The 14,715-nt window shown below is 35.9% G+C and overlaps 1 protein-coding gene across 1 annotated transcript; it reads left to right on the top strand.

Moving 5' to 3' along the window:
* The first annotated feature begins 5,682 nt into the window (after positions 1-5,682).
* Positions 5,683-14,249, top strand: LOC115958399 (uncharacterized exonuclease domain-containing protein At3g15140). Its single transcript, XM_031076820.1, has 6 exons — positions 5,683-6,009; positions 10,431-10,633; positions 11,251-11,331; positions 11,796-11,921; positions 13,070-13,193; positions 13,762-14,249. Exons 1-6 carry the CDS (start codon positions 5,746-5,748, stop codon positions 13,960-13,962), a joined length of 999 nt encoding a protein of 332 aa, XP_030932680.1. The 5' UTR covers positions 5,683-5,745; the 3' UTR covers positions 13,963-14,249.
* Positions 14,250-14,715: the final 466 nt, after the last annotated feature.

The following is a 14,715-nucleotide window of genomic DNA, read 5'->3' as shown; positions in this document are numbered from 1 at the left end:
GGGGATGGGAGGGTCTTACTTATTAGGCTGTGAATTGCTAAGGTAATGGTGTCCAATCAGTGCTAAAGGGACGATGGCTAGTGGTGATGCAAGGCAAGATCGATCTTAACTTAAGCGGTATGATGGTGTCACAACAACGTCGAGTGGTTTGCGAGCTTGGTAACGTTGTGGGTCAATGACAAAGATTTATTGTTAAGTGTTTGGGTAGGAGTTTTTTTTTTTATAAAAAAATAACATTAATTTTTATACAATTTTGTCAATTAGCACGTTTTCAAAACTATTTAGGAAACTAATATCTTGAGTGCAACATACTTGATTTTGGAGTGCTGAAATCAAGTCAATTGAACTTGGTTTCATTTAAATTGTGTAGGGGCCTTTTTGCGTTGTGTGTTGGGTTAGGCTGCCTCCTGCGATATTGGGCCCGAATGTTTCTGAGTAAGGGAGTTGAGACCGGTCCAACTGTAACTCAACTTGGATCGGCTTGCGCACAAACTATGCCTCGTCTACCAGGAGTATGCTTACGGCAAATAGAGCTATTTCAGATGAGTTACGACAGATAGATATAATAATAATAACAAAACAGAGTACTCTGACTATTTAATGGAAAATGGCCAAGTAATCCGTACTTATAAAACATAATTACAGTCGTAATAATGTCATTTACAAAGAAAGTAAAGGAGAAAGAAAGTAATATGAACTAATTAAGAATGGGCATAAAGTCAAGTTTAAGTTTGGTCCGCAGAAGCAAAACCAAAGAGGGGAGAATGCCTCCTCTCAATGCAAATAATCTCTCAGGAAAAGATCCTGTCGTGGGGATTAATAGTTTTGAGGGAGTCGGACCTGAATGGTTAATGCCCAAAAGGAATCCTTGTTATGTTTTGGAAGATAGCAGGGTTTGAAGGGGGAGAGAGGGAAATCGACCTACTGGTGCATGCCTATTATATTATCTCTCTTTTTTCTTCTGTTTTCTCTCTTACTCCCTCCGTCCCACTTTGTTTGTCCTGTTTGAATAGTCAAACTTTTTAAAGGAACATCATTTATTATCTTGTCTACTTTTTAAAAATGTATAAGTTTCCAAAACTACCCTTAAATAAATTTATCAAACAATTGAATTAGTAAATTAATAGGGGTATAATAGGAAAATTAGTATATTAATGACTTTTATTTTTAGAAACAGGACAATATTTTGGGACATCTCAAAATGGAATAGAGGACAAAAAAAGTGGGACGAAGGGAGTATCTTTCTTTCTTTCTTTTGTTTTCTTTTTATTCTTTTCTTTTTTACTCCGCCATACTCTCTATTTTTTGATCCCCCCTTCAAGGCACGGCAAGGGTCCTTTTATAGTACCTGTCGTGACCAGATTTTACCACTTTACCCCTTAACCGCCTTTGTCTGGTTTGGGCGTACTTGCCGACCACCAAAGGGTTCGTCTGTGTGCCACTCACCTTTGCCAGACAAAGGCAGGTTTGTTTCATTTGTTAGTCCACCATAGCACTCTTACCTGCCACGGCGTAAATGCTTTCTCTCTCTTTCCCTCAAGGCATGCACCTAACGATTCCCCCCTCAACCTTGCCTCTTTTGGGTGGTCTGTCATTCCAGCAGGACGTATCTCCCAAAAGGGCTTAGGCAGGAGTCACGAAATAGGTCTTTTCCCCTCTCGCCACCACCAAACCATACCCCCTTTACCTCTTACCTCTGACCCATGACCCTACCATGTCCCATATTGGCTAGGTACAGGTTGGTGGTGCTTGGGCCTTGCGCGTGCTTTCCTTTCAGATATGTCCAAAAATCTGCTTGCTGCTCATGTGTTTGCCGTGGTCTGGAGGCTTGCCGTCCGTGTTTTTTGACCTCTTATGTGGGCTTTTCTTTATTTTTCCGCTCCATTCAAGAGCTAGACTTTGTCTGATGATGGGCCTTACATTTCTTTGGCCCACTCCTTGGTTTTCTTTATTTCTTGCAATGTTGTACTGTTATTCCTGCCATAACAACTTAATCCTGCTAGGCCTCTTTTAGGCCAGCCGTTTATTCCTTCTCTTAGTGGCTTGACATAGCCACTGTTTTGCTTTTACTTACAGGCTCCTATGTCCCTTTGGGCTTTCCTTTGGGCATCCACGGCCCGTTTGCTTTCTTTGGGCTTCCTCGGCCCATTCACTAACTCCACACTCCCATGGGTTTTTTACTAACTTTATTGGACTTCCCTGGCCCAATAACCTTATTCTCATCCTTGGGGTTTATGGGCCTGCTATAAAACCATTTACTTTCTTAGTTTGCATTTCCTTAGGCCTGCGGCGGCCCTTTCTCGCTTTTCTACCTCATACACTGCCCATGGGATACTATTTCTTTCTTTCCGGACTTCTTTAAGCCCACTTGCCTCTTCAAGACCCATTTGTTTATTTCTTGGGCCTGTGATTCATTATTCCTACCGCTTAGGCCTAATGGTTTTCCTACCTATTTTGTCAATTCTTTGTTGCCCTTGTCATTGGGCTTTCTTTCTCACAAATGGCCCTTAACAAATTGAAATCGAGCCTTACAGGCTCAATTTCTCAGCCATACTCTCTCTGTCTCTCACTCTCTCACGTCCGTTGGCAACGTCAAGAAGCAAGAAACGAGTTCCCTTAACAAACCCAACAAACATCAAGAATCTCTTACCCAAAGACCTAGAGAGAATCAAGAACAAGAATCAAGAAACCCATCCAAAGATCCAGAGAGAAAACATCAACAAACCCTGTCGTCCTCGCTTGGAGCCTTCGCCACCTGGGTTCAATCGCTGCCGCCTCTTTCGTTGTTGCCGCCTTTTTTTTTTTTTTTTTTTTTTTTGTGGTTTGGGTTTTGTTCTTCATGGGTTTCTGTTTGGGTTTCAAGGTTTCTAGGTGTTTGGGTTTTGTTCTTCGTGATTTATGGGTTTCAAGGTAGAAGGTTGTGAGTGAGAGATGAAGTGTAACGGAAAGGGCATGGATAAGAAATCGAGTCTGCAAGGCTCAATTTCAATTTAAATGAAATTGAGTTCTACAAACTTGATTTTCATGCGACGATCCTGAAATTGACTTCAATGAACTCAATTTGGCACTCCCAAAATTGAGTCTATTACACTCGAGATGTTAGTTTCCTCAATAGTTTTGAAAATGTGCTAAATAACAAAATTGTTTGAAAATCAATGTTATTTTGAAAAAAAAATCCGTTTGGGTAGTGGTGGTTCTTGACAATAGGTTAGTTTAGGGTTTTGTGTGTGTGTGACTTGATTCGGTGGTGGTGGGATTTTTGTGGGTTTGGTTTCAATGAGATTTGTGGTAGTTTGCAGCGGCGTTGTGAGGTGGTCTTAGATGTGGTGATTTCATGTCGTGGGCGAAAAGGTTGTCAATGGTGGTGGTGATAGTATTTAGGATTTTCTGATATGGTGGTTTGGATGGATTTTGTTGATTGTGGTAAGGTTGGGATTGTTGTGGATTTTGTGGCTTTGTGTTGATTTGGGTTGTGGGTGTTGGATATAGAAAATCATCCTAAATGTACAACGGAGTTGTTTTTGTGTTCCTTAAAAATAATTTTTAATGGAGACTAACAGGAGGCTTAAATTTAATAAGTTTGAAACTTAAAGGACTTAATTGAACAAAAGTGAAATTAGTAGCCTGAAATGAATTTTGTGTAAACTTAAGTTGCAATCATTTAGCCATATATATATTGATAATTCGATAATTAGCATAATGATAGAGAGAGAATTTGAACTTTGGTTCTTCTCATAAAAGAAAGCTAGCAATATCATTGAATTACAAACTTTATGACATATTACATAATTACATGAATCAAAACTTTGGTTTACAATGTGAATATTATGTAGACCAATTAGAAAATTATCCTAAAGTTAGTTAAAAAAAAAATACAAATATACTAATTTACAAATATTAAAAAAAGTAATAGTTTATAATCACTTAATTATAATTAACCAAAAAAAAGAATCACTAATCAGTTTAATTATACCTTGTTTTTCCCAATATTACCCTTGTATAATTTTTTTCTCAGTATTGCACCATTTAATTACTTTTATTTTATTTTTTATTTTTTGGTGCTGAATGAAAAAAGGGGGGGGGGGGGTCTCCGGTGTGGGCTCATTGACTCCACATCATGTGACAGCAATGGATAATACCACATGTACCACACGAGCTTAACTGGGGTTATTGCTCGAACTGCTCCTCTCTGGGTGTAGAACGAGGACTCCTACCATCAAGTCACACCCTCGTGTGGTATTTAATTACTTTCAATTTGATGACTTTTGCTGAGACAATCTCATTATTGGATTACATTTATTTCATACCTTATATGCTTGTAAAATATTAAGATAATCAATTATCAATAAATGTTTCATTTGCAAAAGATTTGAATTTCAAGATTTTGTATTTGATGGTGGGAGGTTTATGTATATAGGGGAATGAATTAGAGGGTAAAAATTTCCCTCCTTTTCATTCCTCTAAAAAATTTTTTTTTTTTTTTTTAATCCTCATGCAAGTTAAAATTGCGTTTAGGGTTGATAAGGTGAGCCAAAAATCGAATTTAGTGGTAATTTGGACATAGCTGCCGATCGACGCCCATGTTTGTGTGACAAGGTGTCGATTGTCACTTGTGTCTTAGACTCTAAGGAAGATTTGAATCCAATTTTGACTTTTTGGCTGATTTTGCTCAATTTTCTAATCTGTTTGAGGATATTCAGAAGTTTTCTAGCTATTTCTAAGCCATTTGATAGTTAACAATATTAATAATTTTCAATTTTCACTCTTTTTTCAAGGAGAGAAAAAAAATAGTGATTTTTTATAGGATTTTTTTACTATTATTAATTACATCATTGTCTTAAAATCAAATTAATAAGATTGTGACATATAATTAATTTTAATTGTCTTAATCTAGGATCAATTAGAATTAATAACTCATAATCATATGATTATGACATATTTTGTAAGTATACATATTTACCGTTGAAATTTGATGTGGCTTGATCTTTGATAAAAAGTCCGATTGTCATGTTTCATACGTCGTTTTGATAGTTATAAACTTAATTGTATTTTAGAGTGGAACTCATGTTCAATGAACAAGTCAAATGGCATATTTACTTTGGAGATTTTTTAAAATTATGATTTCACCCCTAAATGATTACTTGATTGCGAAATTGATGTTTACATTGACACCAAGCATATTGTGAAATTTGGTGTGGCTAGAGGCATTATTTAAATCCTATCTAACAATGGGTTGCTTTTGTTATCTTTTGTCTAGAATAATTTTAGAGACGCACTCCTTCCTAAACCTAAATCCACATCTTGCTTAAATATCATCTCATGATTGGTGCTTAAGGACAAAACATGCTCAGGTTTTTATGATGAACCCACGAGAAAATGTTGAAATCTAATCATGATTTGACATTTAAGTAAGATATAAATTTGGGTGTGGGAAGAATAAACAATATGTTTTTTGCAAACATTCTGAATAATTGCTTGTGTGTGTTTGATATAAGCTTACTTAGCTTTTTACGCTAAAAATGTATTAGTAAAATATAGTATTATTATTAGTACTTTGAAAATGAAAAATGAAAAAAAAAAAAAAAAACACAAATGTGAGATTTTTTTTTTTTAGAAGAAGAAACAAAAGTGCGATTCTAAAAATCAGTACATAAAAAAAAAAAGAAAAAAAAAAGGGGGAAGACAAATTGACACACATAAATTATTTCAAAATCGCTCAGCTGTGTCCAAAACAGAGAAGCAGCGATGGCGTTTCCCATTCCCAGAGCCACTTTCTCTTGGGTTTCTTCTTTCCGCTCAAGCTCTCTATCCCATTCCCATCTCCTTCCAATCCCTCTCTGTCTCTCTTCTCCAACTCACTCTCTCACTCCAATGCGTGCTTTCGATACCCTCGCCTCTCTCTCAAATACTACTGCTCATAACCCATCGTCCCCTCCTACAGTCCATAAAGTAAGTAAGAATCGTTGGAAGCCCATGTGTTTGTACCACACGCAAGGCAAGTGCACTAAGGTAAGCCTTAACTCCTAACCCACCAACCCCATCACTCTTAAACCCCCATTTTTTGCTGCATTTGATGTTTATCTATCTCTCTAGCTTCAGCTTTTGGTTCTTCTATCGTGTACATGTGTTTTTTTTGTGATTGAATAGCCTTTATGTACTATTGTTGTGAAACAATAATATTTTTTTCTTTGTTCTCTTTTTTGTCTTTTGGGTTATCAAACTTGGCTTATAATTGACCATGTCGTATTCAATACATATGTCAATAACTACTGAAGTATGTGACTGTATAAAAACAGGTAGATAGATAATAAAAAGGATGGAAAGAAAAAAGGGGAAAAGGGAAATTTTTTGGATTTGGTGAAGTCATTAGTTGAAGACCCTCTAGAATTTCAGTTATTTGTAAACGCATGTTGAAACCAATAGCTTTATCTTAAGTAAAGGCAAAACAAAAGGTGCAACTATGACTATGGTTCTAGTGAAAATTATGAAATTGTTGTTGTCTTCTAAGAATTAGGACACTTCATTTGGGATGCCGTGTACGCTTGGGACACTTCTGCACCCGTGTCCCTATCGTATCATTTTTTTTAAATTGTGGGTCACGAGAGAGATACTTATCTTTTATTTTTTTTTTTAGTTTAATCTTGAACACTTATATAGTCTTATATTCTCGTTATATTCTGTATGATATTGGTGATGGGTTGAGGGGTTGAAGTTTTGGCAAGACTGTTGTTGTGGGGAGACACCTCTTGCTGTCAACTTTCTTGAATTGTTTAGATTTTGCCTAGTTAAGGAGGCAAGTGTGGCCGAATGAAGTTCACTAATGGGGTCTTTTTTGGGATGTTAGTTTCTTTTTTGGGGGTGGGGGGGGGGTTTCATGTTCAGGAATTGCAGGCTGTGTTGAGCTTCATGTATACCATATATGGCTCTCCAATAAGGGGGTTTGGGGAGGATAAAATGAGCTGGAAACCAGATAGAAATAAGAGATTCATGGTTAATGATTATTACAGTCTTCTAGTGGGTTCTAATGATTTTTGTTTCCCTTGGAAAAGCATTTGGAAGCTAAAAACCCCTTCTTGAGTGGCATTCTTTGTTTGGACTGCTGCTTTGGGGAAATGCTTGACAATTGACAATTTATGAAAAAGGAAGGTTTGGATATTGGATTTGTTATATGTGCAAGTGTAATGGTGAATCGGTTGACCATATTTTCCTTCACTGTCCGGTTGCTATGGATTTGTGGTCTATGGTTTTGGTTTTATTTGGAGTAAGTTAGGTTATACCAAAGTTAGTTGTGGAGCTCCTTGCTTGCTAGCAATGCCGGTTTGGTCGTCATCGAAATGGTCATATATGGATAACTATTCCCCATTGTTTAATGTGGTGTCTTTGGAGGGAAAGAAACAACAGGTGTTTTGAAAATACTGAGAGATCCATACCAGATCTCAAGTTATCTTTCTTTAGAACTTTTTTGGATTGGCCGTTTGCCTTGCAAAACCAATCATTCTCTTCTATCTTTGATTTTCTTGATTCTTGTAATTTTTGTATTTGACCCCTTTACACTTCCTGTGTACTAGGGTGTCCTTTTTTATTTATATATATATATATATATTTTTTTTTTTATATATCAATAAATCTTATTACATATAAAAAAAAATCTTGAACACTTATCTAATTATCTTTTATTTTCTCTTTTGGATCTTATTCTTACTTTGTATTCTAATTTATAAACATCATCTATTAGTCATGAATTCACTTTATTATCCATTATTGCTCTTAAATTGATATATGTTTAGCATTATATGAAAAAAAATAAATGTTTAACAATATTTAAAAATAAAAATAAAAATAAAAATTTATTTAATAAAAATTAATTAATATGCATATCCCCACTATGTCATGTCCTAATTTTTTTAAAAATTGTCGTGTTGCCATGTCGTACTTGTACTTGTCCCTGTATCCGTATCCATGTCCATGCTTCCTAGGTTGTCCTCTAGTTTTTTGGGTGAAGGTTATATAGTGACAAGCCCAGTCAAGGTGTTCTTCTTAAAGAGAAATTGGCTACACAATTTGTATTGTCTAGTATTATTATCGAGTAATTTTTTGATTGGTTTGTTACATACATACCTAGTATGTTTTGAATCCATGACTTGACCCTCCACCCACATTTCTGAGAGGAAGAAGTGCCATTTGAGCCAACACTTATCAAGTATTATAACTAAAAGCCCGATTCCCTTCTTTAAAGTCCGCATCTATTCATAGGACACAAGCTTTGGTCTCATATAAAGTAGATTAGTTGTGGAATGCCTTGGATGAGGAGTTTCAGTTCTCATTGGTGGCATTTGTTCTCCCATTGCTGAAGTTTTGATCAAGCCTTATTGGGGAAATGATTATGGAGATTTGGGAATGAGGTCACACATTTATGGAGATGGATCATCACTATGAAGTAAAGGGAGTAATGAGGTTGGACTTTGAATTCAGTTAAAGGGACTCATGGGTGTAGCCTTTGGAGGAGTATTAGTGCGGGATGGGACAGTTTTCTTCAATTTGTGTATTTTGAGATGGGGGACGGCACATGAGTAAGGTGTTTTCATGATATATGGTGTGAGAATTTATCTCTAAGAGACTTGTACCCTGACCTATACGCCTGCTCAGCTGATCAGAATGCCTTAGTTCATTGAAAAGAGTCACATTCTTAGTATTAATTACTATACTTAAAATTATTTCAATAAACCGACTGGCTCTAGTGAAGTTATGAATAGCTAGTTATATGGGGAAGTGCGGATTTGAAATCTGAAATTTCACACAGATTTTCACGATTGGGCATTGGAGTTAGTTAATTCTTTCCTAGATCTAATATACTCCAGATTCCCTAGGAAGGTGGGGTGTGATAAGATGAGATGGAGTTTGAGAGGGAGTGGTGGCTTTAATGTTCAGTCCTATTATGAGGCTACTTGAGGTACGCTGACTAATTCTTTCCCCTAGTAGAGTATTTGATGTGTTAAGGCCCCTAAGAAGGCCTCATTCTTTATTTGGACAGCATCTTTGGGGGAAGATTTTTTACTTGTGATAATCTCATCGAGCGAGGTTTCTATTTAGCTGGTTGGTGTTACATGTGCCAGTGTAGTGGGGAGACGGTAGATCATTTGTTGATCCCTAGTGATATTGCATATGCTTTATGGATCTAGTATTTAGCGCATTTGGGATTTAATGGGTGTTACCAAGAAGGGTAGTTGATCTCTTGTTCACTTGGAGGAATTAGTTTAGGGAGCACTTATCAAACATTTGTAACTTTTCCCGTTATGTTTGATGTGGCTATGGTGGAAGGACTAAGATAGTCCTATTTTTTAAGATTCAGAAAAATTAAAGGTCTAGTTGGAATCATTGCTAATTTGAACTCATGTTTGATTGGTCTAGAGTGTCGGGTCTTACATGTAGTAACTCCCTTCTAGATTTTACAGAATCACTTAACTTTTGTGCATAAGTTTTTTGTAAATCTTTTAGGTTATCGTGCTCATCATCGTTGGTATGAAGTAACCATCCTATTAATAAAATACCATTGATTATAAAAATAAATAAATAAATAATCTTGCATCCTGATAGAGTGAAAATAAGTTCCATCACTCACCTTGTCAAGCTCAAGGCACAACTTTTAGAAATTAATAAATTGAGAAACTATTACTTAGAATTCACTAGCCATCAATAAAACAATATATCATGTTTCCAGCCTATGATTCTTGTTGTGAAACAAAACTTGGTCAGCTTACAATAATCATGGACATTAATTCAAACTTTCCCCCCTGACTACTAAATATGTCACTGGAACCCGCATGTTTAGCTTCAGAATTTGAATCATCTTTACTTTCTGGAGGATGATTCTGACAGAATTCTGTAAATGTATAATTGGTAGGTGTAAAAAACAATGGTGATTATTTTTGCAGTTGTTGCAAACCATTACTTTGTTTGAAACCCTTGCCCCATTATTTCCTGATTCATAGTTCGATAATTCCCAATGTACTCGGGTTGGCTTCTTTTTTAATAAACTTTTTCATTACCTATCAAAAAAAAAAAAAAAAAAATCATGCTTATCATTCAATGGCAGTTAAGAATCAAATTTGTGAGTCATTTTTATCCAATGCCTTACATGTCCATATCCTAGGTCCATAATCTATTTTGGAGCTTTCTAAAAGAACATCAATACCTCAAAGCAAATCTATACTTAGTAGCACACAATTGCTTTGGAGACAGACAATGGATCCACCTTTGTCATTACTTGCTGTGTGTCTAAGGACTAGGACCCACCTTTTTGTTTTTAAAATACATATTAATCAAACTTAAGAATTTGTATCTAAAGAACTTATGTCATGCCTGTGTAACAATATATTGATTTTGAATGCCTGAAGACTTTTGATCTGTATTCTAGCTGCTTTGTTGTGCAGATGGATGATGCCATTCACTTAGAGAAATTCAATCATGATTGCTCCAGGGACCTTGAAGTGAATATTGCTGAGTTAAAACATATTCGCTCTCAGAACCTAGATTTTTTCCTGGTGCTTGATTTGGAGGGCAGAGTTGAGATTCTTGAGTTTCCAGTTCTAATGATAAATGCCAAAACCATGGATGTCATGGACTTTTTCCACAGGTTGATAGATATAGTCTCACCCTATTTTGCATTTTCAATAAATTTGGGATCATTTGAAAAAGAGATTAAAACTCTCCTCTCTCCTTTCTTTTTCTCTCTTTTTTCTTTTTGCTGGGTATAAGAAAGAGGTACTTGCATGCTTGAGTGGCGATTATGAAGGTCATGAGAGCAAGTTCTTAGTTTCGAATATCTGAATCTTAGAAATGTACTTATATTTCTTTTCTTGTTCAGATAGAAAATTCATGAAAAACAGACATCTCTTTTCTTAGTTTTGAATATCTGAATCTTAGAAATGTACTTATATTTCTTTTCTTGGTCAGATAGAAAATTGCCATGCAAAACAGACAGCTCTTTTCCATGTTGAAATGTGTCTACCAGAGGAGTAATCATTGTTTAGTATGTCCAAAGATCTAACTCTTAAAACAATTAATGGGGCATCTTTGCTTGTGATGTCTTCTTTGGCTCTGTATCAAAGAAGATTAAACTGGATTTTTAAATCATTAAAATTCTCTCTTTCTTTTTTTCTTCAGATTTTTTGGAACAATAATTCAGATCTGAGGAGTACATTTTTAGGTTGGCTTATCGTTTTATCTTACTTTTCCATTATTCTTTTACAGGTTTGTGAGGCCCTCAGAAATGAGTGAGCAAAGAATAAATGAATATATTGAAGGAAAATATGGCAAGTTTGGGGTTGATCGGTATGGTACTAATTTACTTGAGTCCTGCAAACTCTTTTTAATGTTTACCTACCATCTTATTTGGTAGATTTTTTCTACTCCATGACTAATATAATTCTTTTTTATTTTTAGTAATTTATTAAAAGATGCCCATGGAGCCCCTCTACAATCACCAACATCCCCAGCCCATCCCTATAATTTTGTTTCCTCTTTAAGTTTTTCTCAAATGGCCGAGGAACCACTCAAATTCTCTATGCAATATTATTAAATGTTCAATGAAGCTTATTGACATGATCAATTTTCACCTTGATTATATAAAATAATTTTTTTAGGATGTGTTTTGTTTCATGTATGCTGAATTCTATTATCATAATAATTTTTTATCCTGGATATTCCATTATCAAATATAATAGCTTCTCTGAAGCACAATCCTTGTATTTTATATATGCAGCTAGCCGATTAATATAACTTACGTAAGTTTGCAGTGTCTGGCATGATACAGCTATACCATTTACAGAAGTTCTCCAGCAATTTGAAGTTTGGTTGGCTCAGCATCACTTGTGGGAAAAGGAATTGGGTGGGCGTCTTAATCAAGCAGCTTTTGTAACTTGGTAAGGTTGTGCTCTTTTTGTGATTTCATAATTTTCCTATGCACTTGGCAAACCATTTGTCTGTCTCCTTTTTGCTGACAACTATTGTAGAAAACTTTTATGATTCATTTGATATTGAATACTTAAGATTTGAAATGGAATATTCTTATGCTGTCAGACCCATAACTGGTACCTGTAGTTTACACCATGCAGCATAAGACTGTTCAACTGGGGAGAGGCTCGCCTTCAGTTTGAATATCTCTAATTTTCTCCCATTTTTAAGTAGAAGTAGATGGGTGACACATGGAAAAATAAAAATCAAAGGGTTAGAAAAAAAACCATCGCTTTCTCATTTTTCTCTTGCCTCTCCCCTTCACAACAAATCACAGTCACCCACAACACAAATCCACCACTGTGATCCATGACGCTGCCAAGTCTCTGCCGCTGCCTCACCACCATCAAAAGCCATCGCAAGTACAAAACCATGAGCAATCTGAGCCTCCCTTCAGATCTATGAGTTTTCATAAATCCCTTCACAAAACCAACACCACAAATCCCCTCACCGACCTCCGATATGCAAAACCCAGGAATCTGGTCCCCATATTCCTTTTCTGACCACCGATCCACTCGTCGTCGCCTTTAGCTGCCGCTTCAGTGCGCCGTACACCAGCAATGGCTACGGCGGATCTCCACCACTGAGGTGACCAGATCTATTTGTTGTACTTCTGACTCTTCATCTCTGGCAAATTCCAATGCTTTGTCAGTGGTGTATTGGGGACACAGAGAGAAAGCAGAATGTGATTTTTTTTTTTGAGAAAGAGCAGAACGTGATGTTGGACACTGGAAAAGGAAAAAAAAAAAACCTTTGGTTGACTTGCCTTTTTTAAGACCTTTAGATGTTATTTTGCCATGTGTCACTCATCTACTTAAAAATGGGAGAAAACTGGAGATATTTAAACGGGAGGTGAGCCTCTTCTGTTCAACTGCACCCTTAGAGGTGGAAAACTAAGACTATGGTCAAATATAGTCCTGATGTTCAATCTTATGAATCATGGTTCCTACTTGAATAGTATAATTATCTACTAAATTCACCATTTAAGGTGAAAAGTAAAAACAACTTCTACAACAATTTTTTTTTTTGACACATATCTTTGGTTTTCTTTCATTAGTGGAAATTGGGACTTGAAAACAAAGGTCCTTCAGCAATGCAAAGTCTCAAAGATGAAGCTTCCTCCATATTTCATGGAGTGGATCAATCTCAAAGATGTCTATCTAAATTTCTATAAGAGGAGGGTAAGTTCACACAATTTCACAGCTTTTAGGTTTAAAAAAACGTGATCTAGTTGTCTTTTAACTATTGATGTGGCATTATGGAATTTATAAAAGAGTGGTTCTTTGTAGCGTGTACATTTTGTGGTTGGTTTGGGTTTGGTGCTCAATTTTGGTTTTATGATGTTGATATCAGATAGATATCAAGCAACAATTCAGAGCATCAATTAATCCAATAACTGGACAGACCATATAATATGAACCAATGAACTTGAGTTGACCCTAAACTTCTTAACTCTAGACCCTGATTCCCAACTTGAGCATGGTTGCTACTGTATTCAATTCCAATAAGGTCAAGCTATGTCACGAATAACTATATCTCAAATTGTTATCTAGCAGCATGATGTGTGGGGATAAAAAAATGAAAAAAACTATATCTCAGATTGGCGCCTTGTCAACTCAGAGTCAAAGCTAATGTTAAAAAATCCAAGTAAACTGTTAATGTTTCTGACTTGACACCTTATATTCACCATTTCTTTACGATTTTTTACTATCATTCTTAATGATATGTTTATCTGGTTTTGGAGGACAGGCCACAGGAATGATGACTATGATGAAGGAACTTCGTATCCCACTGGTGGGAAGTCACCATCTTGGGATTGATGACACAAAGAACATAGCAAGAGTGTTGCAACACATGCTTGCTGATGGTGCGCTTGTACAGATTACCGCGAGGAGGAATTCTGATTCTCCTGAAAATGTTGAATTTCTATTCAAGAATCGGATAAGGTAGCTGCTTCTAGCTATTTTTGTCATTTAAAGGTACTTCTCTAATTGTATATATTTTAGAAAAATGAAAGAATTGATTCTGTGTTGGTTCTAATCTCTCTCTCTCTCTCTCACACACATTATTATGTTTAAAATGCACGAAGAGAATAGGAGAAATAAATTCAGAAAGAAAAATAGTGGAACCATACTTTAGTTTGTCATATCCAGAGCTGAAACCAAATTTCCCATTGACATCCAGTTTACACTTGAGTGAGAATTTCATATGGAAAAGTGAATTATTGCCGTGCTCTCTTTTTCAGTAGTTGTAAATTTGTAATATCTGCAGTTGGGTTGTCGCTGGTAGAGAAAATGGTTCTAGATGGCTTGTGTTAATTCTTATATCCATGTTAATTCTTATATCCACATTTCTTGGTGAAATACAAATTTACTATTTTCAATTTACATGAGAGCAAAAAAGAGGAGGGGAGGGGGGGGGGGGGGTATTAAAGATACGTAAGGGTGCACTTCTGCATTATATTTCAAACTCAAAACATAAAGGGCTATTGTTTTCAGATTACTAATTTTAATCCTCAATTAAATGCCTTGGTTTGTCAATTCTGTATGAGAGAGAGAGAGAGAGAGAGAGAGAGAGAGAGAGAGAAGGGGGAGGGAGGGGGGGGTTAAGTTATAACTTATAATATCAAATTTTTTTTTTTTTTTTTTGGCTAAATGGACAATTTCGTATTAATTAAAACTTAAAAATCCAAGAGTAAGGTAT

The sequence above is a fragment of the Quercus lobata genome, chromosome 8 (genome assembly GCF_001633185.2).
Source record: "Quercus lobata isolate SW786 chromosome 8, ValleyOak3.0 Primary Assembly, whole genome shotgun sequence".
Taxonomy (NCBI): domain Eukaryota; kingdom Viridiplantae; phylum Streptophyta; class Magnoliopsida; order Fagales; family Fagaceae; genus Quercus; species Quercus lobata.
The sequence above is the reverse complement of the archived record's forward strand: the minus strand, read 5'-3'. Positions and strand labels throughout refer to the sequence as shown.